At 39.4% G+C, this 25,629-nt stretch overlaps 1 protein-coding gene across 1 annotated transcript; it reads right to left on the bottom strand.

Annotated features, from left to right (window-relative positions):
* Positions 1 to 4,868: 4,868 nt before the first annotated feature.
* Positions 4,869 to 16,279, bottom strand: LOC115726611. The gene is made up of 8 exons (XM_048279689.1): positions 16,079 to 16,279; positions 11,847 to 11,970; positions 8,522 to 10,207; positions 8,351 to 8,432; positions 7,330 to 7,396; positions 6,239 to 6,424; positions 6,078 to 6,138; positions 4,869 to 5,326 (listed from the first exon to the last, which is right to left on the bottom strand). Exons 1-8 carry the CDS (start codon positions 16,277 to 16,279, stop codon positions 5,145 to 5,147), a joined length of 2,589 nt encoding a protein of 862 aa, XP_048135646.1. The 3' UTR covers positions 4,869 to 5,144.
* Between the last annotated feature and the right edge of the window lie 9,350 nt (positions 16,280 to 25,629).

The raw sequence follows: 25,629 nt of genomic DNA, 5'->3' as shown, positions 1-25,629 counted from the left end.
CTAGAGTTGAATTTACACAAAAAATACCAATTGAGTCTTTTTATTTGCAATTTTTGCACATTTTAGGTCTAAACATTCAATTGCAGTCCCTTTGAACTTTAATTTGATCAATTGCACCCTCAATTGCACGAATTGCACTAATTAGACAAGAATCCCCAAATTATTTGCAATTTAGTCCCTCAATTGGCCAAATTTTGAAATTACTTTTAATTGAGGGACTATCATAGTGAAATTGGACCGTCCCCCTATGTTTTCATGCATTCTAAATCGATTGGAATGGGTCTCGTGGTCCAATTTGGTCAATTACACGTCCAATTGACATTTTCCCCGAATTGAGAATTTTTAAATATTTGGGGCTTTTGTGCAAATTGATGAAAATTTTTGGGCAAAACCACATTTTTAGATAAAATCCAAGCCCCTGAGTCCAATTTTGAGGTTTAATTACAAAAATTCCTAGTAAATTTTGTTTAATTTCAAAAATTAAGGAAAATGCAATGTATGAACCGGTTCGGACCGGTCTGACCGCCGGCCGGACCGATCGAACCGGTCCGCAATGATGTCGTCTCCTTCCTCAGAATGGTCCCGTGAATGAACAGTACCAGGGTGGATTTTGACGAGCAAATTGGTCGGGAAATCGGCAATAATCGAACCAATTAACATGGGCGTTTTGTTCCTCGGGTGATTTTGCGTCGATTGAATCCAACTTTGAGGACAATGGCCGTCGGAAGAGCTCCGGCGAGCCGGTCAAAGCTGCGGCGACGTGAAAAAGTCAACAATCCGCAAACCCAGCCCAATTCACGCGCAATTGGCATTGCCGGAGTACCAAACGGAGCCGGACGGAATCCTATTCCATTCCGGTCTCCGTTCGGCTCACTTCGCACGCGTGGGCACGTGCAAAGTGAGTCGGCGAACTCCTCCCGACGCGCGCATTTTCAAAAAAAATTGGTATAAAAGGGAGGAAGCTTAGCGAATTAAAGGGGGGGCTCATTTGGTTCGCGAGAGTAAACAGAATAGAGAGAGAGAGAGAGTTAGAGAGAGAGAGAGAGCTCTTAGCGACCGCCATTGAAGAAAGCTCGAGCTCGGACTGCTCATCGCTCGTCTACTGGATTCAGAGCAAATCGAAGCTCGTAATCGCTTCTCGAAGCTTCGCCGCGACTCCGGGAAGCTATCGCACTCATCCTATCGGCTCGAGATCCCTTAAACCGGTAAGTTAAGCTTCCGATTCCTCCACTGTGCATCAATGGCATCGCATCGTTCCGAACACAATTCTTTAAATTGCTGTGTGCGTTTTGTTTCCTGAACTTCACCGACCACAATCGCACTTCGTTTTTGCATCAATTTCCTTTGAATCACGCGAGTCGAACCTCCATCACGGCTCGGTGCGGCCGAACGCCGGCCGGACCCTTCTAGCCATCGCGAGTCCAATCAGGACTCCAGGTAAGTTTCCTCAACTCCTTTTTGAGCTTATGTGTGATAGAATTAGGTTATCGTGCTCTGTGTTGCTTGATCAAGCTCCGAGATGCCGTGATCGTGCTTAGCTCGATTCTCGCGATTTGGTGGATGAAAATGTTTGATTCTTGGATATGTCAATCTAGAAGGAGAGGCGAGTGTATTGGCGTTGGTTTGGTGTCATTCCGGCGAGATCTCGCCGTTGGATCTCGCCGGAACGTTTACGGCCGTCCATTCCCGTGTCGTCGCGAGGAAGAAGATGACCGACGTGGCTCGGTCAAAAAGTCAAGGTCCGACGTGGCACACCGTGATTGGTCCACGCTGTCGCCGACTCAGCTCGGACGAGCGCGCGAATAGGCTGAGTCGGCCTTGATCCGACGGCTAGGAAAAATAGATGAATTTGATTTAGGGCCGTCGGATCTGATTTTTGTATTTCTTAGATATTAGCATATTTGATAGAAAACATAGAAAACCAAAAACGGTGCAGTTTTGTTTAGGTTAGACGTCGTCGTTTTAGCATTAGTATAGATGGACGGTCCGGATTAGGCTTAAGATCTATCGCGGCCGTTCGTTCGTCATAAGTGATTCGGTGTCGTTTTTGGCAAAGACGGGTAGACGGCTCAGATTAGATCTAGAATGAATCGCAGCCGTCGGTTTGTTTAACGGATGCGGCGTCGTTTTGTCTTTAGATAGGTTTGACGGCCCGCATTAAGTTTAGGATTGATCGTGGCCGTCCGTGCATTTAATTCATGCGGCGCCGTTTTGGTCTAGATGAGTCGACGGTTCAAATTAGATTTCGGTTCTAATCGTGACCGTCCTTTTTTAATACAGGAAGTGATGTCGTTTTAGGGATTAGGCCTGTGCGGCGTCGTTTTTGCTTAGAGGCGTGTCGACGGCCGAGATCAAATCTGAGATTGATCTCGGCCGTCCATTCATTTTTTTGTATATTTAGAATATTAGAAATTAGATTTAGAAAATTCAAAAAAAATATAGAAATATACATAAAATAGATGCGGTGCCGTTTTGTGTTGGGTGAAATCGCGGGTCGGTCTGGACCGGGTTGACCGGCCGTTGACCAGTTTGACCCGGTCCGGTTTATAATAAAAAATAAAAAGAAAAATCCAAAAAATTGCAAAAATACCTAGAAAATTCATAAAAATTCCCAGTTTTTCACAAAAAATTTCTAAAAATTCTTAGATCGATTCGGGACTCATAAAGTCTGGATCGAAAATTTTGAGACTTCGAGGGTCGATGAATGTCGATCTGAAAAATTTCCAACTTTTTTAGAAAATAAATAAAAATTCAAAAAAATTAGAAAAATTAGAAAAATTCCATAAAATCACAAAAAATGGGAAATGGCAACATTCAACTGGCCCGACCCCAATTTTGTGATTTTCGGGTCCCGAACTCCCAAAAATGACCATTCTACCCTTTTGGGCCTTCCGCCCCAAATTTTACCGAACCACCTCGAAACCCAAATTCGATATTTTTGTGAATCGATAGAATCCTCTTAGGCTCGTTTGCTTAATTTGTTTGATTGATTTGACATTGATTGTTTTGAATGCGCATTTTAATTTTTGATTTTGATTGTTAGAAATAGAAAATTACTATCTGCATGTATACCTAGAATTGTTAGAACCTACCTCACCCGATATCGCATCTGCATGAACTCGTAGGTTAGAAAATCACTCAACATCGGTAACCGAAAGGGCGTCGATTAAAATTTCGGCGTAACCAAGTCCCCGGACCCAATAATCTCCGGTTTTCGCGGAACCGAACGGTTTCTCCCGACCGCTCGGTAAGGTTTTCCGATCATACCTTCCAATAAATCGATCGGTGGCGACTCCAAATTGCATGTACACCTCGCACATGCCACCCGACCACACAAGGTCAATTTTGATATTTTATAAATTTTACCCGACATCGCGATTCGAGTAATGGGTCTTGGGAGAGACCCGCGATCCTAAAAAGACACCCCGCCGACAACCGGGGTCTCATATAATAAAAAATTGAAGAGGGATCAGCTCGTTAACCTTTGCTCGTTAATAATTTCCGGAGGGTTGCGACAGTATGCTAAAAAATAAGACCGGAGCTCAAAAAGACTACTCACAATTTCACACTTCTTTTCGAGGCCCAAGATCTTATTCATGCAATTTGTCCAAGCTCAAAGGTTTTGTATGGTCATATTTAGAATGGGTCTCTACTCATGTAAAGTCATTATTTTTCTCTAACTTGATGTAGAACTTAGAAATGTTACACACCCATATTTATGACACTGAACGTTGTTTTAGCCCAGATAATTGAGGAACACACCAAATAGACACTAATCATCTCAATTTATTTGTGTTGATTTATTAACCTCTCAAGGAGGTAAATTAAACACGTTATTCTACTCCATAAAATAAGAGAATATAAATACTATCTATTCGGGTTAGTGACCTTTTGAATTTCATCTTTAGCCTCAACTTAGAATTGATTTTTCTCACCGACCGAGTTCGAGAGCGTGTAGTCAAGGAAAGCAAGTGTAATTGGTAGAAGCGGGATACCCTCCTTTTGTCTTCTTGTGGTTTTGTTTCTCAATCTTACATGAATAGCTCTCTTCTCGACAAAAGGGGTCACCGACCACCATGAACAGCACCACCCAAACCAGCCCCAAGCCGCAAGCAGTACCTTAATCCGAGTCTACACTTTGCCCGAAGTCCTATCGTTTGAGCCATCCAAGATCCACTCGATCCGCAATTCCGATAAGGTTCGAATTTAGGAGCTTAACAAGATTGACACATGATTTTTAATCAATTTTATTTTAAAAAAAGTTGTAAAAAAATCTATAAAAAGTACAAAAAAAAAAAAGTCAATTGCCAAGAGTAAGGGACTACTTTTTAACCAAAAACATTTTTTTTTTCATATTTTCGTATTTTTTATATTTTTTGAAAATAAAAAAAATACTTGAAAAATCGAGAAAAATAGCATTTAATGCTGCAAAAATACATAAAAATAGTCAATAATTTTCTTTTAATTCTCTTTTCATTTTGGCCTCTTAAAGTTTGAAAATTTTAAGTTGGGAACAGAATGACAGAAATATGAGCCCAACCATCTTCTCCAAAAAGACGCCGACACTGCTGAGGTTGGTATTACGTTGCATTTTCCAAAAGCCAAACAGGTCACATAATCCCCCCAAGTCAACAGTTCCAAGTTATTGACATACCATGCTTAACTGGCAATCCAAAGTCAGACCTAAAAATAGAAGATGATGCAGGAAGAAAAGGCAATAATGACTATGCAAGAGAAGCTTTTCTTCCCTTCCCGCTGAATCATGGAATAGACCATGCAATTGCATCAATTTAAAGGCACAATATATAGAATAGTGCTTCCTTTTGCCAGTACAGAGCTAGGCCGAATTACGAATATCGCATTTTATTGTACACAAGCGACTGGCTTGATGAATTCGAAAAAATTTCATCCCCTATAAAGATAGAGACTATCTAAAACTTGATTGTCAAAACAAGGAATTTTCTCACCCAAAAAACAAAAGATTGTCGATTCGACCAGTTAAGGCTTTTCTAGATGAACTAGGCACTTCCAGGGGCTTTTACAGAATATCGCATGCTTTTAATTCTTAAACAAGCTCTAACAAAAAAGATGTTCAAGTCGTCAAAAAAAAAAGCTGTCATCCAAGTGAAGGACGAGAAATGTGCTCACTTCGATTTAGAAGTAGCATCTTCAGGTGGGTCTGCAACTAACACCCTCTTATAATAGTACCAGAATGGATTTAACTCGTCAATTGCTTTTTGACCAAATGGATTCTGCCCTACATACTTCCGAACGTCGTCCGCCAAAGCTAAGCTTTCTAAGTAGACCCGCAGGTCACCTCCAGGTCCTGCATGAAGCATTAATTTGCAAATAAAATATTTAGAGCACTGATGAAAAACTGCAACTGGGAGAATGAAAGCATTATCAGCCACTGGATGATCTTCCAAGAAAGATAACAAACTTAATGATACAGTAGCAGCTAAGAGGTAGAAAAATGATGCACAAGGTGGCCTGCTCACCCACAAAAATATGCAAGTATAACAAGAGGCATAAAAAGTTCGGTCTATTGCTTATTCAGCCATGATCGTAAGATTCCACGAGCTTGGGGAATCTGGAGACTTCAGGACAGCCGTAATAACAAATTTAAGGGCAAACAAGTAGATTTGCATGTCTGCTGACAAACAAAACCGTTAACAGACCACAAGGTAATATCTAATACTTCTGGGCACACTAAACAAAGTGCCAACTACATAAATGTCCAGGATGGTAAACTCAATAGGGTAAAGAATTGACCAAGTTTATGGCCCTATGCTATCCCCAGTCAAATTATCCATTAAACGCTAAAAGAAAGCACCCGCCATTGATTCAGCTATCTATCAAGCCCTTTTAGAATGCACAACAGAATAGAAATTAGAGCACTTTCAAAAGAAGTATCATTTATTCAGCTACCTGCTATGGCTTCTTCATGAGATTATTCCATGCATCTTAAATAAAACTTAGAAAAAGAGATCTATGTTAAGGTGCCTTAAGAAATAATTTCTTGGACATCTGTAATTTCTAAAACAGAGAAAGTACATGCATATTTTAACGTCTCTCACCTAAAGAATTGTCATTGGCATCTCTATAGTGGTATGAGTGGGGAAATATTCCGGTGTTTGCCTGGATGAGGATAGGTGCAACATGGATAAACCGATGTTAGTCATACTGTTCAAATATGATCCAAATCAGATGAAAAGATTAGACCGCTTATGTGACTAACCGGATTGCGAAGGGCTTTGTACGGAGAATCATCCAACAACAAAGTGTTTGACTCATTATATGCTCCCTTCTCCCATGGAAGATTGGGCTTGTGTTCATCCCACAATTTCCTAAGTTCCTTCAAAACCAGGGGCTTATTCCTGTTCTCGACAGTAGTGAGCTCTGTTATTGTACAGTGAGACCGATCCTGTACTACATCAATTTCTATTAAGATTTGAATGAAGTAGTCCAGAATATAGTTAAAAAATAATAATTAAAAAAAAAGATGGCGATAAACTAAAATTAGACATGATATGATGTTGTCATCACTAAAATACACAACGGTTGAGACATTTACTTTTTAACTGGAAACCAGTAACTACTACAGAAAAGGTTACTTGCAGAAGCTCAAGTATACGCTTTTACTGATTAGGCATTGTAAGCAAAAATTTAACGAGATATGCAACTTAAACCAAGGATCTAAGGAAAACTACAAAACGGGAAAGTGGACATGACATGGGTACAAAGTCAATTTCCAACTTAACCAGGGATGTTGAGGATTCTTATTAATGTGAAAGACTAAAACATCATAAAGTTCAAACAAACAAGGTGAAAGGTGTCTCACTTCCAAGGATATACCTTTATATTCTCAGGAAGGAGTGATGCAATCACAAAATTGAAAGAGAGAACTTACTCATCTAATTTACAACTTGACAAAGTATATAATCACAGTTTCGACCAAAAAAAAAATTATACAATCACACGATAAAATGGACAACTTCAAACATCAAGAGAATTATTCAGCTGGAAAATAAATACTGGATATTCATTCCATCTGAAGAGCAGGAGGCCAGAGGATTCGGTAATAGAAGTGGAACATAGAAAAACTTTCAAACACTCTTCGGCTGAAATTAAAGAGGCAGATCCTACATTCAGGCTCTTAGGCCCGATAAGCTTCAGAGATCAATCTTACACCAAACTGCTGAGGAACTGAAAAGTAGCCCTTATTCTTTCTTAATGTTCTGCAGCAAGTCTCCATCCATGCAAGATGAGCGATGGACAAAATGGACACCAACATAGAAAAACAAAAAGCTCCATGTGAAAGCTGCTTACCCAACAGAAAAGCAATTTCCCTTTGGAGTCGCCCATAAGAAAGTGTACAATTGGATCCAAATTTATCCTGAAAAAGGAATAACTAAGACCACTAACGCACAGTAAATATATTAAAGCTGGGCAGCCTTTATCGTGAAATGACACACATCCACAGAACACTAAGGTTGTCAGGATCGGGATCCCAAGTAGGATCCATTCATGATGTTCAATAATCAGATCGACAATAATAAGATCCATGAATTGACCCCTAGAATATGAAATTCTTACTAAACTCACTGTAATTAGATGCATATTAACCTTAAAAAGAGGTATTGAAGCTCAAAGGTGGGGTTCTCTTGTCAGAAACACCTGGCTATAAATTCTTGGTTGCCATTTTTTCAATTAACAGTTAAAGCACTATGTCAAAAAAGTTAAGAAAATGTAAACGAATAAAATCTCCTTCCCCTAGTTTTTCCTTTTATGTTTTTTCCCCAATTGCCAGGATCACAACAATCTCCGTGACAATCAATTAAAAGGCTGCATGAAATCCCTTTCCTGCCTTTCCCTCATTTCTAATCCTTCATTTTGTCCTCCTCTCTGGTGATGGATGTCTCTGCTCTGCTTTGTTTTCTACTCTGCATGCATCTCCTTCCTTTTTCCTTAGTTCTCCAAACTGTATATTTTCCAAACGGGGACTGAACATTATTTAAGAAAGTGGCCCATGGGCTGGGGGAAGGACATCCAATTTCGTGTTTGCTCTGCCTGAAAAAGCAGAATTGCCTTCTAAATCTGGATCAGTGGAATCGAAGTTGGGATGGCAATCCTACGGTCCGGATCACGATCCCAGCAGACTATAGTTTTCTTAGGATCCAGACTTTTAGCAGTAGGATTGTACGATCATGATCCTACGATCTGGTTCGTGATCCTGACAACCATGAACACACGCAGCACACACGTGCACAGAGAGAGAAGAGTCTTGTGATGGTGCTAAAGGAATTACAAGAACGAGGATACTGCAGGTCAAAGACTGAAATAACAGTACCTTGTCTTTGAAGACCAAACCCCAACAGCAAATTTCTCAAAGCAATACTGCAAAAAATCATCAACAAAGGGCCTTTTGAATACTGCAAGAATAGCAAATGATGAGCTAGAACTATGTTCTAAGACTATATAAGAGAAATCAACAACCTTTAGCCAATTCTCAACTCTTTACCAGCTTGTCTTGACACAATTAAGTCCGGTTCACATCTGCCGCGAACATTTTGAAGTATATCTACCAAGAGTCCATTCAGATCAAGTATAAGAAGCTTCTTTCTAGAAGGTTCAACACTAGTCCTCTCTGACAATATATCCAGAATTTGCAAAGGCATGCTTCCTTGGTTGATATTAATGTCTAATTTAATATCACCTTCGGACACCAACAGTTCTGACAAAGGATTTACTCCATCGATCTGCCTATTTACCTTGAAACCATTCCCGTTTGAGTGCTCAGAACAAGTAACAAGCCCAGAATCAACTGAATCTTCTCCATTACAATTGGATGCAGCTCCAATTTCTTTATCCACACGAGACCCAATGTCTTCCGCTATCTGAACCCAGAAAAGCTTTTCAGCATTCTTGTTTTTCGTAGCCTCGGTCACATCCATACTTTCAACTAGAACAACTTCAGCAGAACCATCTTCTGCACTATGCAGCTTGATAGTCTCAGGTTTTTCTGGAAGATCAAGACTCTGCTCTGGATCATGAACAGAGGCTTCTGCTCTCGAAGTTCCCATGGAGGCCTGTGCTAGTGTAACTTGTATCCTTTCTTCTACTTGTTCTGGTTTACTATCTGAAAGATAAGAGATATGAGCATAATTAGAGCGAAAGGAAGTCTCCTTATGAACATGGTCCTCAGAAAAATCACTCCAATCGGTTTCGAGTTTTTTGCCCCTTTTCTTGCTTGAAGAGATACTCATATTGCTGAAATCACTCAAAAGGGTGTGAGCTTCTCCAAGTACATCTTCTTTTTCGAATGAACACAACTTCCTTTCAATGTCTTTTTGCTTACCACAGGTTGAGGAAAATTCCTTGAGAATATTTTCATCCAATTCAGCAACTTGTGAAACATTATTCGGAGTTTCAGCAAGAGTATTGCTCTTCCCAGAGACGTTCTCCATGGCTCTTGCCTCTTTTTTCATCCAATTCCATAATTTTCTCTTATCCTTCTTCCTCTTTTGCTTCATGGTAAGGCAGTTTGTTTCACCGCTTGGTCGGATCTCCTCATGCTCTAAAATTTGATAGGCATTGCCAGAGGAACACGTTATATTATCTTTAACGTCGGGCTCATTAGCTTGCAAGCTCTTCCCAGAAATTTTCCCCATGGCTCTTGCCTCTTGTTTCATCCACTTCCACAACTTTCTCTTATCCTTCTTCTTCTTTTGCTTCATGGTAAGGCGGTTAGTTTCACCGCTTGGTCGGATCTCCTCATGCTCTAAAATTTGACGGGAATTGCCAGAGGAACATGTTATATTATCTTTAACGTCCGGCTCATTAGCTTGCAAGCTCTTCCCAGAGATTTTCTCCATGGCTCTTGCCTCTTGTTTCATCCACTTCCACAACTTTCTCTTATCCTTCTTCCTCTTTTGCTTCATGGTAAGGCAGTTTGTTTCACCAGTTGGTCCAATCACCTCATGCTCCAAAATTTGACAAGAATTTCCAAAGGAACATGTTATATTATCTTTAACATCCGGCTCATTAGCTTGCAGAATGTTATATGGGACTTCTGCACAACTATCACCTTGAGTAGTGCTTGTTTCCCGGATCTTTCTTTTCTTCTTCTTTCTCTCGGCAGGTAAAGGATTTAATCCATTGCATGGCTGAGCCTCGGAATTCTCCAGGGAAACTGTGCTGGAATCAGCTGGGCAAGGTAAAGATATAATCACGTTCACCGACGAAATTTTCTCAGAGAGGTAATTCTCTTTGTTCATCCTAAGATCGGAAACCTTTCTATTATTCTTTACCCTCTTCCTTTTTCTCTTCTTCTTCACTATGGAACTACTACCACTGCACGGCTCTGCCTCCATAACTTATTGAAGAATACAAGACTAGAAAACAATTGATCGATATCACTGGACTATTAGTTCAACCCAAAAGTCCAGTGTCCTAACTTTGCAGCGCGGTCCCTCAAGAAATATTCATAAGAGATTTGTCCACATGCAATGATCTCCTCTTTCACAATAGAACAATAAAATTTTCCAAGAGATGGATATTCAAATTATTCCAATCCTTAATGCCCCTTTGACCTTTCCCAAGCTGCATCGTGAATGTAAATGGAACCAACATGTAAGCTTGATATATATGCCCTTGAATACATTTCCTACCTAAAAAGCAAACTTATACAAGCAAGCATATACAGTAAGATGCAATCAGTCAGTTCTGCTAAACCACCTAATTCTCTGATTGGGGAAATAATAAAGTGCGGATAAGAGTAAACTAGACCAAGAAATGACGTCAAATCTATAACAGGGCCACTCAAATATCCTTTCAATTAAGCAACCATTTCCGTCATGCACGTTATCCCCTTCTCGAGTCCATACTCATATGCATGAGACTTAATCTACCAGATCTTGCTCATCCTAACACGACGAAATGGGGATTCAGAACTCATGTCATCATAAAGCGATAACGTTGAAGCTGATTGGGCTGACTGGCATTTCGACTCACAAAAATTATCCTCATTAGTAACTGAAAGGGATTAACCGGATCCCACTCAAACAATTTCTAAAAGAAAATTTTATCATGCTAATGCCAGTTCTTCATCTTTTATTTGATCGACACTCTTTTCCTACTCAAGCAATTGAAGATACCGCTTCAGCAGGGAACAAGTACCAAAAGACACCTATGACCCATCTAGAAAGCTACATACACTCACACACCAGTTTGAGGAACCTTCACAAAGAGAGAAGCATGCAAAACATCCCAGCTTTAGCTGCACCGGAACTTCTTTTCAATAACCTCAAGTGGCAACAAAACGTGCAAAATTAGCACCCACGTCTCCTACACACGTGGATCATAAATTTTCCAGCAGCAAAATGGTGAGATTAAAGTCATGAAGATTATTGCAACCAAAGTTATAAGAAGGAAATACGGAGAATATCCCACTTTCCCAGCTCCTCAGGTCCGCCATTCAAGTTCTCAAGTACTGTAACTCAACATGGACTCGGAATTGAACAGGAAATGGTCGATTTCTTCACTTTCCCGGAGATTTCGTTTACTCACGTGATGAATGAACCATTCGCATTATGAGGCGACTGAATCTCCTCAACAATATCAGCTACCCAAAAAAAAAAAAGTCAAATCCAAGACGCGAAGCAAACCGAATTGAGAGAGAGAGAGAGAGAGGCGACATCATCATGCAAGAACTGAAGGAGCTCACTACCCAGAAGAAGCATAACCATCAAAACGGAAAACAAAACGCAGGAGAAAAGTCAAGCAGCATCTACCATTCTCCGCACAGCAAGAGAGAGACAGAGACAGAGACACAGAGAGAGAGGAACCTGATGGGCGGAGGATCTCGCTTTGCCCAAAAGGAAATAGAAGCACCCGACTGCTATCGCTCCAGTTTTGGCGGTTCCTAAGACAAAAACAGGGGACTTTGTCTTTGAGACTAGGGCCAATACCCTAAAAAAGCGCCAACTTTAGGTTATATGACGATTTTAGCCTGAACTTTTTTTCATCCTACGAAAAAGCACAAACTTTAACTCAAGTTTCAAATCCAGCCCTTAATTTGGAAAAATTAGTTATCCAACATGGCAATTTTACGTCATTAATAAATCCACATGACTTGTTGACATGAATTTAAAATACTATTCATCGTCTTCTTAGCACGGAATATGAAGATGTTCATTCGCTTCGGGAAGGGGATAGGGCTAGGCTTGTTAAAAAAAGAAGGCTCTAGTCGTGAGCTTGGCGATCTCGTCCATGGCATCTCTCCATGGGTGGTAATACATAGCTTCAGATTTCAGTTAGACAACGGATGCTTGTAGGTGAAGTGAAAAAGACAATAAATAGGCTAACCATCATCCTTCAAGTTGTGTTAGAGGTGAAGTAGATGAACAACTTCAAATTCCATGCTAAGAAGACGATGAATAGTGCATCAAATCCACATTAGCAAGCCACGTGGATTTATTAATGACATGAAATTGCCACGTTGGACAAGTAATGGTTCCAAATTAAAGGGGGCCAGTTTTAGGACTCGAGTTAAAGTTGGTGCTTTTTCGTGGGATGAAAAAAAGTTTGGGCCAGAACCGTCATTAGACCTAAAGTTGATGCTTTTTTATAAGACAAAAAAAAAGTTCGGGCTAGAATCGTCATTAGACCTAAACTTGTTGCTTTTTTTGGGAATTAGCTCTTGAGAATATGTGTCGAGTTGAAATTCTTGGGCTCTTTCACCTCCGAGGTCCGTAACTTCTTAAAAGCCTTCTATTCTCATTTGGATTTCTTTTGGCCCAAAGTGAAAAGAAAATCAATTTTCGTCAAAGGATTAATTGGAAAGAACTCGTTCTTTTTTTACTACAATGGGGAAAACGCCTATTGTATGTATGGTAACTATTTTGGTTATCTAATCCTATTCTCCGAGACAAAAAAAGATGAGAATCCTGTTTCATAACGTAAAAGATTCTGATTCCAATTCTGTTCCCAAGAATAGTTTTGTAGCAAAAATAAGAACAAAAAAAAAAAGTTGATTCCGAAAAAAAGAACCATTTTTTATAATCATAAAATATAATAAAATCTCATATCTCTCACTTCTTTTTGTCCGTTCTCTAGTCAATTTTTCCTCCAACTAAACCAGGAGAAGGTATCATTTTAAAAATATATATAAGATAATAAAATATAAAATATGAAAAATTCGAAAAAAATTTGGAAAAATTCTAAAATATAAGAAAATTTTCAGAAAATCCTTAAAGATAGAAGAAGCTTATATTAGGCTAGTTTGACCTCATTTTCATAAATTTGGGCCTAGATTCTCTAGATTTTACAAATTTTTTAAACACATTTGCAATTAAACTCGAATCACATTTCTCTAAGCCCTTGAGGCTTCATTAGGATTTTATAATACTATTTATCAATGTCATGATTCCTTGATTGTGCACTTGGTTTATTAATTGTGATTTGACTAGATTTATGTACTTTAGACTTAGTCTACTTCATAAAATTTTGGAAAAAAAGAAAAAATAACCATCGTGAACACTTAGCAAACTCTCGTTCTTAAGTTTTCAATGAATTAAGATTGAGATTTGATTTTCTAGAATAAAAAACGTACACCAATGTGGGGCGGGGCAGTGCAGTGCGTTTTGCTTGCAAAAACGGGGTTCGCTCATGTCGATTGTCCACTCGCTCAGAAAAGTTCGATGAAACCTTACAATAAATGGCAAAACCGACTCATGATGATTCTTGATATTTATTTTTCTATTTCAGTGTGCAATATATAATATAAGAGAATCAATATGAATTATTTTTCGATTAATTTTGAAATGTAGGATGAAATTTCATAAAGTAACTACGTAATTATTTGACTTAAATGAAAAAAATTGGGAAGAGCAACTGTTCCTAGAAATAAAAATTTTGTGCAATTATCAAACACATTTCTATTTCAAGAATAGAGATTTTGACCAGTTACCAAACATGTTCTGATTCTTTAAAACTCATCCGGGAGCGAAATTAGAAAAGATCATTTTAAGGGGTGCATGACAATCATTCTGTTCCGAAAATAGATTTACGGCTAGAAATAGATTTTTCTATTTCCGTTTCTGGATGAGTTTTTGAGCAAAAAAAAATATGTTTGATAATGACATAAAATTTCTCATCCTAAAACAGAAGTTTGTTTGACAATAGTTGAAAATTTCTACTTCTAGAAATTATTATTTAATATTTCAAAATAAAAATTTATTATTTATATTTTACTCCGGCAGAGGCGATGGTGGGCGATGAGGGCCGGTGGAGGTCGGCGGTGGTCGGTGGTGGCCGACGATGGTTGTAGCGACCGATGGAGAGTTGCGGTGGGCGGAAGAGGTTGGTCGTAGGCAAGGGTCAATGGCGACAAGCGGTGGGTGGCGACCCATCGACGGTCGGCGGGCGGTAGGCGCCGACTAGCTGCCTAGGACAACGATCGGCGGTGGCGAAGGTCGGCGGTGGGCTGTGGTCATGGCTATGGGCGGTGGCGACCGGTGGAGGGCAACGACGGGTGGCGGAAGTGGGTGGCAGCGATCGACAGTGAGGCGAGGAGCGACGGGGCCGGGGGGGAGGGCAACGGTGGGATATCGAGCCCGGTGGTTGGTGGCGACAAAGGTCGAGGATGAGCGGTGGTTGGCGGAGGCCCTCCATGGTTGAGGCGATCGGCGGCGGTCGGCGATGGTTAAGGCGGTCATCGAAGGTTGGCGGTGGTTGGCGGTAGGTGATGGTCAATGGTGGCGGGGTCGGCGGCGGCCGACAGTGAGGCGGCGAGCAATGGTGGATGGTGGTTAGTGATGAGGGGTACTTGAGAAAAAGTGAGGGTTATTTTTTTTATTTTTGTTTCTCGGAGAAGCTAAAATTTTTGTTTTCTGATTTTCCTTCCAAATCTATTTTTGGAACAAATTTTTGTTTCAGAAATAGAAAAATATAATTACGTTACCAAACGAGTTTCTGTTGCAAACCTGTTCCAGAAATAGGTTTGGAATAAAAACAAAGAAGTGGAATGGTTATCATGCAACTCTTAAGCGGAACTACTTTTTGGGAACGTAATGGTTACCATAGAGACCCCCTATTAACCTGGAGGCTCAATCAAGCTATAACAACGGTCAATGCGGACTCGGGTCCCACGCGAGAACGGGGGGGTGTTTTATGGACGAGGAACTTCTATCTATGTGGTGTCTCGATTGATACCTCGATGAACATCAACTACAAATGCATTCGAAATTAAGAACAAAGTCTTCTAAGTTAAAGATGAAGAAGATGTACATAAGGTTTTGAAAAACAAGATGCTCTTGGGATATTATTTGTAAAATTCTCAACGCAAGCGAATGTGTCGAACAAGTAATAAAATGATGAGAATAGATAAAATGGCCCTATTTTTGTAGACTTATCCTATACTTTGACATTTGTATGAACTATTCAAATCAAGATTTTGTCCATCTTGCTATATGATTCTAACAGAACACGTGATATCTAAACATATTGCTCCCAATGCGGAACACGACCGTCAGTCTCTCATCAAACAACCTTAATAGCACATGAAGTTGAGTTGGGAGCAAAAACTTGCAGAGGTAGTTGTACTATTTTTTGGATCAAGTGAAGATTTACATGAATCCACCAAAAAACATAAGGCCAAATTGGATGAAATGAGCATAGGCTTCGTGGTCTCGCTGGACAACTCGTCCAACACTTCTAATTGAGGCACCCCACTTTCTTGATAAGGCACGTGCATAAAATGGATGCTTTCAACACTTTCCTACAGCGAGTTCATTTGTCCACAACTTCCTCGACTTCCTCGTCCTCCATGTCAATACTACTCATGCGTCTTCCCACTCATTACCCCATCTGTCTTTCTTCTCCTAATTCCTCAAATACCTGAAAGGCTGAGAAAAAAAATCGAAGATTCGCATGGGAGCCTGGTCTGATGTAGCTTGTATTCTTTCTCTTGGTCTGGTTTACCATCTGATAGACGAGAGATCCGCGTTTCACTAGAATGAAAGGAATTAAGCCTCTTTGTTGTGAGCTTCTCCATGTACATCTTCTTTTTCTAACACACATTCCTCTCAATGTCACTTTGCTTACCATAGGTCCAGGAAAATTCCTTCATAACACTTTCATCCAATTCAGCAACTTGCAAAGCATTATTTGGGATTTGGCCAAGCGTATCGCTGTTCCCAAAAACATTTTCCTCGGATTTTCTCTCTTTTTTCTTCCTCTTCCACAACTTTCTCTTATCCTTCTTTCTCTTTTGCTTCATGGTAAGGCGGTTTGTTTTACCAGTTGGTCGGATCGTCTCATGCTCCTAACTTTGATGGGAATTGCCAGAGGAACATGTTGTATTATTTTTAAATTCCGGCTCATTAGCTTGATGAACACTATGTGGGACTTCTGCGCCAGTATCAACTTGAGTAGTGCTTGTTTCCTGGATCCTTCTTTTCTTCTTCCTTTCTTCTACTTTTCTCTTTACACGTAAAGGATTTCATTCATGGCATGGCTGAACCTTGGTATTCTCGAGGGAAGCTGAGCTGGATCAGCGGGGCAAGGTAAAGATAGATGTAATCACGTTCACCGACCAAATTTTCTGAGGAAGGTAATTCTCTTTGTCCATCCTAAGGTCCGAAACATTTCGATTTCTCTTTGCAGTCTTCCTTTTTCTCTTCTTCTTCACTACTGAGTAACTGAAAGGGATTAACCGGATCCCACTCAGACAATTTCTAAAAGAAAAATTTATCATGCTAATACCAGTTCTTGGTCTGCTATTTGATTGGCACTCTTTTTCTACTCAAACAATTGAAGATACTGCTTCAGCAATGAACAAGTACCAAGGGCCACCTATGACCAGTCTACAAAGCCATATGCACTCGCACACCAGTTTGAGGAACCTTCACATGAAAATCAAAGACAGAAGCATGCAAAACACCCTAGCTTTAACTGCCCCGGAACTTCTTTTTGAATTACCTCAAGTGGCCACAAAGCGTGCAAAATCGACACTCAAATACGATAAATCAACATGGACTCTGGAATTGAAAAGAAAATAGTCAATTCGTTCTTTTTCCCGGAGATTTGGCTTTCCCACGTGATGAGTGAATCATTCACATTATGAAGCGACTGAATCTAAACAATATCAGCTACCAAAAACCTGTCTAATCGAAGACTCGAAGCAAACCCAATTGAGAGAGAGAGAGAGAGAGAGAGATTGGAGCGATTTATGCCACGATGATGAAGACATCAGCTACGCTCATAGCATACTTTGGTTTAAAAATTCTGAAAAGAAAATGATCGGCGTACAAGCATAAGTGTTCAGAGTTGCCGACATTTATGAGTTGCAATTTCCTACTTTTAATTTCTCCGAGAACAATTTCCATAAAGATGATTGAAAAACTCCTATGGTACCTGCACAAAGCATAGATAGAGGAAAAAATTTAAATAGGGAAAAAGAGGGATATTTCAAAAGTCAGTTTTTCTTTATTTTTTAAAAAAAAATTCTGTCCCCTCAAAAAGAAAAGGCTTGTGGAGATTTCCAAGTCATGTGGCTGCTCGTCTTTTACCCTTTTCCATTTATTGTCAAATGTCGAGGATTCTCTCTCTCTCAATACATATAATATAATTACACAAATGATAAGCATATAATAACAGCTTGAGACTAGCATATGTTAATTTGATATGATCCGGAAAACTTAGACTAGCATATGCATGTTCAAAATTTTATAGACAGTCAACCTTTGCAGCTTTGTTGACGCCTAAATTTTGACTAATCTATTTTTTTGCATAAAAATTAGAACTAATTTTAGTTCTAAATAAAAAATCATCTCACATATTTATTTTTAGCGTACATTGCATTGGCATATAATTGGGCAAGCAGAACACTTAATTTTGCGAGATGGAAAAATACACCGAGAAGATTTGAAACTTCAGGGACCGTATTGCAAATACTTGAAACTTTAGGGACTATATTGCAAATATTTAAAACTTCAAGGACTGTATTGCAAATACTTGAAACTTCGGGGACTGCATTGCAAATACCAAAAGAAGATGAAGAAGAGAAGATAATGAAAGGAAGATGGTGAAGGGAAGATGAAGAAGAGAAGATGAATATGAAGAAGGGAAGATGAAAATGGAAGGTGAAGAAATGAAGATGAAGAAGAGAAGATGAAAATGGAAGGTGAAGAAGTGAAGATGAAGAATGAAGGATGGAGAACTTTGCCTATAAAAGAGAGCTCTTGAGAAGAGTTTTAGGAGGAGAATTTTGGTGATAGAGAAGGTAGAGAGCTCTTGAGAAGAGTTTGAGAAGGGGGAAGTGGAAGAGAATTGAGAGAGAGAGTAGAAGAGAATTGAGAGAGTTTTTTAGGAAGAGTGGAAGAGAATTGAGAGAGTTTTGAGAGAGTTTTGAGAGGAATTTTTAGAGAGGAAAAAGAGAGTTCTTGAGAAAAATCAGAAGAGAAAATTCGAGAATGAAGAAAAAGTGTTTTAGTCGAGCATCATCTTCGACGAGTCCCGACACATATTTCGCCCCTCGCAACCCAACAACGCCATTGCTTGCCATTTTCGACGACGACCAGCGTTCTTCCAAACTCCGAGATCTTGAAGGGAACTATAATGTGTATGTGAGTAAGATTTTATGTAATAGAAGGTAATCCTTTCCATCTCGATCTACAAAAATGTAATCGTTTGGTTTGAACATTTGTTTGTTTATTTTAGACATGCCACGTGTTCCAAATTTTAGCATTATTACATGTTAATTTATTTTTATAAATACTCGTGACTCGGCTGCGTTTTCTTTCTTTCTAAATCACCCATGGTGTATATCGTACAAAGTTCAATGTTTTACATCCCCATAAAAAAGAAGAAAAAACCAAAAAAATTGCATCTTTGAATTTCAAGCAAAATCCATCAAAATTGCCAAATCAAATATTTTTCATGAAAATGGTACCGAAAGGGCGTTAGAGAAATCTGACGTAACCAAATCCCCGAATTCAAAATCTCCGGTTCGCGGAAATAAGATAGTTTTCTCCCGCTATTTTATTTAGGTTTCTAATCAACCTACCAAAAATGATTAGTGGCGGCTCCAAAAAATGAAAAATCTTTTGCAAGATAATCACATGAACCATAAGTTGCGATTTGGTATGGACTTGGGAGAGTCCGAGTTAGGTTAGTTAATTAATTAACCTGATAATCCATTAGCCCGAAAATAAACCCGTCTATTTTTTTAGGTCGCGACAGCTTGGCGACTCATTTGGGGAATTTAAGAGGACTTAGGCCAGATAATTTCATGAAAAAGAAATCACTTAATTTGGTAAACTTTGGTTGAATTCTCATTCTTAGGTGTTAAATGTTTTTGCAGATTGGGAGTTATAAGGGGAGGAGTGATTGGCTAACCCTTTGTTTTGCAGGCTTGGTGAATTGGAATTGTGATTTAACTTTTGAATCATTGAAGCGGTGTTTGCTTTTAATTGTTGTGCATGATTTATCGTCTTTGCACTACACTTCACACAACTCGTGACCGGACCTGGGTCACACTAATAGTTTTAAGATGGTATTTAGATGGTTCTTTAACCTTGGCGGTAAGGTTTCGCTAAAGGTTATCCCATCTGGATCCCGAAAATTTTTCCAAAAAAATGGCTGAAGGGTCGTTCTCATACACGTGAGGCTACGATGCATGAGAATTGCCCTTGTCGACCGAACCAAGCCGAAGTGATTGGACCCGACTAGTCATGACTATTGTACGCGAGGTTGCGACTAGTCATGATGATTGTGCGTGAAGCTGCGACATGTCGTTTCGTTCATCATTTCACTTTGCAAAAGCATTTTGGATAGATAGAATAAGATTTAAACTCACAATTCATGCGCATGTCTTTGTGATTGGCATTTTCTTCGTATGAGAGGTAATTTCTTGTCTCTTGTACCTTATTATCTCATTTTTATTTTGGGCTGGTCCATGGTTTAGGTTGATTGTTTAGAAGTTTCATTGTCTTATTTCCAATTTCGCACTTTGCTTCCGCAGCTTTTACAATTTCATCAGTTGTCCTCAATTCTGATTTGGCTTATTCCTGCTGTGCGATTTTTACTAAATTCTACGATCGAGCTTTGAGTAAGTGCCAAACACGAAAGTTGTAGACCTATGTTTCAACTAATATCTTGCAAAATTTCAGAATTAAATTCATAATTTAAGATGGCCCTTCGTTTTTTCAACAACATGCGGTTATAACAGTTTTCTGAACGTGATTTTTTTGGAAAGACACATTAAACTGATTTGATTCGTGCATTTCTAGTCTGATTGGCCAACATAAAAGTTGTTCATCATCTTCTCAACTACAAGCTCGTAAAATTTGGACATGTTTTGATCAACGTACGAATTAATACGAATTTTTTCGTAAAAGCGGACAAACTGAAAATTACATGTTTCAATCATTTGGTCATAATCACTTTGTTCATTTGAGTCTAGAGGGATGCCATGGGCCGGCTCGCTATTCTTGCTCCCTGTACTAATTTTGGGTTTGTTACTATGTATGTAATTTATCACGGATCCTCCACATATTACTCGATCAGTCAATCATTGGAATGGCCAACAAGAGAGGCCTGTAGCAAATCAATTTGTGGACGACGCCCCTGAACGTCCGTAAAGAGAGATTCCGAATAGCCTTACTTGGGAGAATACGAGTAAAAGGCCAAGCGGGCTCAAAGATGGGTAACTCCGTATCGTCCCAATTGGCTCTCAGTCATTTCAAAACTACGATTTAAGCTTATTTCATTCTCGACGGGGGATTGCCAACTGTTTTGAGAACAATATAGCAAAAAGCGAACCAACCGTGGACGCCAACATCACCACAACCTAGTGGTTGGGGGAATGACAGTGGTCCGAGGCATCCCAGGTTCGATCCCGGGATTTGGCATCAATGTACAAAAATTAATAAAAACCTTTTTGCTTCACGGTTCAATGCCGATTGAAGCTCAGCCCAGATGGTTACAAAACCGGAGAGATAACATCCCGGACATACAATCCGATCCAGATGAGCCGATCTTTTCAATTCAAAGTTCGCAAGAAATGCATACAAGGGTAAAGCGGTATCGTTTCAAATTTTTTAGGACATGAGAACGTACATTGACGCTTTCCCTTTTGATTTTTACAGGGGTCACTGCCTTTCCGGATAGGGAAGTATCCATTCTCCCTGAAAAATTAATGAAATAAGAAATTCCTGGAGCCTTTGACAATCTCATGTCTCGAACCGGATAATGAAGTTTTGCAACTCATTTGCATGAGCAGGGGCAACTCCCAATCCACGCCCCTAAGAAGTTTCTTATGTGCTTGCGAATTCTGTCCACCAAGATAAAAAGTTGCTGCATTTTATATGCTCAAAAACACTCATACATTGCATAGTTTGCGCATGACTGTTCCTCATGTTTAATTTGCCAACTCTGAATAAGGAACATGAACTACATAAGATACATCGAATGTATGGAATGGGACAAAACAGGATGATGAAAGGCAATCCTTTCCCAAACACGTCCCATTTTTTCAGGAGAGTTGAACGGTGGCTAAGTTCCGCATTTCACAAGGTAAAAGGTTTTCTCGCAAAAGGTACGATAGCCGAAATGACAGAGGCATTCAGTTCTCTATCCCAAACGCTACAGGTGATCTATTGATTACCCCTTTTGAGCGATGGTTTCATTTCTTTACCCCTGTCAAGAACCACCTCACATCGGGGTCCAGGCGAGTTAATTCCAGCGGCAACACGAGGTAAATGGTTAGAAATTTTCTTGCTGGGACTAACATTAATCTTCGGGTGTTTCTTTGCATTTATACTCGAATTTTAATTCAAGTGCCTTAGGATGATGAAGAGCATTCATTTCTCTATCCTATACACTTCATTCTTTGCGTAGCCCACTTGAGCCTGCAAATTCATTTCTTAAACCCCTGTTGGTGATCATTTGCTCATTCCAAAGACGAAGATAGCATTTTCCCAAGGATTAGAATTGGAGATGGTCGGGTCAACAGAGAATTCCCGAATGGACTCATTTCTTGTATGCTAGATTTTTTATGTTTACATAATTTTTCTTTGTAAATGTTTATGCTTGTTGTAATTCCCGGTTCAAAATCATGGGATTATCAAAAAGGGAGAGGCAAACTCAACTTAAAGGAGAAGGGCCCGTTCTCGAAAAAAAAACAAAAAAAAAAAGCAAAATAAAGAGATGTCGAAGAGCTCTCAAAGAAAAAGGAAAAGAAATCTCTTCTCGAAAAAAAAGAAAAAAAAAATAAAAATGAGAGTCGGGAGTAAGAAAAGCAAAGGCCGATCTCATATGAAAATTTCAAGCATATGAAAAGCAAAGTGCCTACTAAAAGTAAGGCCAATGCACATTCATTTGTAAAGTACTTCTGAATTTTGAATGTACATTTTTGCATGTTAAGTTGTAAATTCCATGTACATGTTTGCATTGTGTCTCTTGCAAATCCTTGACAGACACTTGTTGTGAAGAAGACTCCCCAAGAAATCGGTTTGCAAAGTACAATTTTCAGTAGAAAACTACCATCCCTCATTCAATGATGGTATTCTTTCTCAAGACATTTCCGGAAGACCAAGATCGGTGACTAGTCGACGATGATCACCAACGTCAAGCCCCTTCTCATTTAATTTCTGAGCCAAAACGAGCCTTTTCGTTCCTCGGTCCCCAATCCTAGCCTACGTTATAACCCTCCAAAGTCTCTTCTGATTAGGGCACTTGAGTTAACGTAGAGTTAAATGATTTTAAGCATCACTCGAAGAAGTTCGAGCAAGATTATTTCTCTCATTTTTGCGGGGCTCTTAACTTGTAAATCTGGAGCAGATGATGAAGAAATTCATTTCAGCAGCCTTGACTCAACTAGAGTCCCCTTTGTAAACCTTTGACCTAGCTCTCATTACGGTCCTAATCAAGACCTCCAGATCGGCTCGGTCGTATCAATTGCGAGATTACTCGGATCCTTATCGAATGCGATGATGGAAAGATTGAGTGATTTCTTTTGAATCCTGCAAACAGGATAAATAGCTTTTCTCGAGAGTGAGTGAAAGCCCTTTCGGACTGAAGTCTCCCCATTCAGCTCACATTCGAGGTATTCGTCATGTGAGAACCTCCCTGGGCAAAATTGGTAATGCAAACTTGACAGAATGGTTATGCATGAACCATAGTATGAGTGATTGCATTATACTCATTGTTGAATATGTTTGTGTGTGTTACCTCCGATATTCTATGATAGGTAATACATTCCCGATGTTCGAGTTCCCTCCCAAGGTCTCGAAATCCATCCAAGGATTATTGAATGAGCAAGTTTTGCTGGCAAATGCCTACCGGGTACGATACGAGCAATCTGTTTCGTTCCTTGATTAATCGTTTGGAGAACCCGGGTAAGTTTTCTGAACCCCTTTTCAAATTAACAACTCTTCCGATGATAGTTGTTATGATTCAATTCAGCAAGTATGCCCCTTTTGTACTTATCGATTCCATTCGATGGTGCTCCTATCAAATATTGTTCAATTCGGGCAATCCGCCTCTTCCATTAGGTCGTGAAGACATATGCACTAGCGATCTTGACATCTTATCAAATCATAACGACGTAGCTCTTATGATTTCGGTCTCGAATCACGAAGACGTATGCACCGGTGATCTTGACCTTTAGTCGGCTCATAATGACATAGCTCTTATGATTTTCGGCTCCTTTATCAAATCATGAAGACATAAGCACCCATGGTTTTGATCCAAACCAAATCATAATGACGTAGCTCTTATGATTTTGTTTCCCCTTTGTCGAATCGTGAAGACATATGCACTGGCGATTTCAACATTTAATCAACTCACAACGACGTAGCTCTCGTGAACTTGGTTCCACTTCTTTCGACTCACAACGACGTAGCTCTTGTGATCTCGAACGACACACATATTTTGCGCTGTCTCGCACCAGAAAGAAGCCTGCGGTAACGGATAAGGCACCGATACCTTAAAATCCTTGCATCCGCAAAAAGAAACTTGGAAATTAAGAGAACCATTAGCTTACGAGAAATTTGGTAAAATAGGTATTCTTGTATGCGATCCATGTGCAGGTTTCTCTAACATGGAAAAGAGGAATTATGACACATGTTATTTACAGTCTTGCATATCATACATCACTTCATTACATTAAAAAAAATGGGATTAAAACTCCCGCCAAAAAGTTCATCCATAATTTGCACTATCAAAATTTAGGATTCAATTTTGTCTTTGAGCGGAACCTCTACGAGCCTCCACTCAAAGAGGGGCAGCTGTTGACGCCTAAATTTTGACTAATCTATTTTTTTGCATAAAAATTAGAACTAATTTTAGTTCTAAATAAAAAATCATCTCACATATTTATTTTTAGCGTACATTGCATTGGCATATAATTGGGCAAGCAGAACACTTAATTTTGCGAGATGGAAAAATACACCGAGAAGATTTGAAACTTCAGGGACCGTATTGCAAATACTTGAAACTTTAGGGACTATATTGCAAATATTTAAAACTTCAAGGACTGTATTGCAAATACTTGAAACTTCAGGGACTGCATTGCAAATACCAAAAGAAGATGAAGAAGAGAAGATAATGAAAGGAAGATGGTGAAGGGAAGATGAAGAAGAGAAGATGAATATGAAGAAGGGAAGATGAAAATGGAAGGTGAAGAAATGAAGATGAAGAAGAGAAGATGAAAATGGAAGGTGAAGAAGTGAAGATGAAGAATGAAGGATGGAGAACTTTGCCTATAAAAGAGAGCTCTTGAGAAGAGTTTTAGGAGGAGAATTTTGGTGATAGAGAAGGTAGAGAGCTCTTGAGAAGAGTTTGAGAAGGGGGAAGTGGAAGAGAATTGAGAGAGAGAGTAGAAGAGAATTGAGAGAGTTTTTTAGGAAGAGTGGAAGAGAATTGAGAGAGTTTTGAGAGAGTTTTTGAGAGGAATTTTTAGAGAGGAAAAAGAGAGTTCTTGAGAAAAATCAGAAGAGAAAATTCGAGAGTGAAGAAAAGTGTTTTAGTCGAGCATCATCTTCGACGAGTCCCGACACATATTTCGCCCCTCGCAACCCAACAACGCCATTGCTTGCCATTTTCGACGACAGCCGCGTTCTTCCAGCTCCGAGATCTTGAAGGGAACTATAATGTGTATGTGAGTAAGATTTTATGTAATAGAAGGTAATCCTTTCCATCTCGATCTACAAAAATGTAATCGTTTGGTTTGAACATTTGTTTGTTTATTTTAGACATGCCACGTGTTCCAAATTTTAGCATTATTACATGTTAATTTATTTTTATAAATACTCGTGATCGGCTGCGTTTTCTTTCTTTCTAAATCACCCATGGTGTATATCGTACAAAGTTCAATGTTTTACATCCCCATAAAAAAGAAGAAAAAACCAAAAAATTGCATCTTTGAATTTCAAGCAAAATCCATCAAAATTGCCAAATCAAATATTTTTCATGAAAATGGTACCGAAAGGGCGTTAGAGAAATCCGACGTAACCAAATCCCCGAATTCAAAATCTCTGGTTCGCGGAAATAAGATAGTTTTCTCCCGCTATTTTATTTAGGTTTCTAATCAACCTACCAAAAATGATTAGTGGCGGCTCCAAAAAA

This window comes from Rhodamnia argentea, chromosome 5 (genome assembly GCF_020921035.1).
Source record: "Rhodamnia argentea isolate NSW1041297 chromosome 5, ASM2092103v1, whole genome shotgun sequence".
NCBI classification, from domain to species: domain Eukaryota; kingdom Viridiplantae; phylum Streptophyta; class Magnoliopsida; order Myrtales; family Myrtaceae; genus Rhodamnia; species Rhodamnia argentea.
This window is presented reverse-complemented; position numbering and strand designations above follow the sequence as displayed.

Bases quoted from the DNA above. Each gene is read 5' to 3' on its own strand.
- LOC115726611 (XM_048279689.1), bottom strand. From the start codon at position 16,279: ATGAAGCAAAAGAGAAAGAAGGATAAGAGAAAGTTGTGGAAGAGGAAG. The intron at 7,397-8,350 runs GTACTGTTATTT...TTCCTTTTTCAG, and splicing joins GTTTGGTCTTCAAAGACAAG to GATAAATTTGGATCCAATTG. The intron at 5,327-6,077 runs GTGAGAGACGTT...TGCTTCATGCAG, and splicing joins TGCCAATGACAATTCTTTAG to GACCTGGAGGTGACCTGCGG.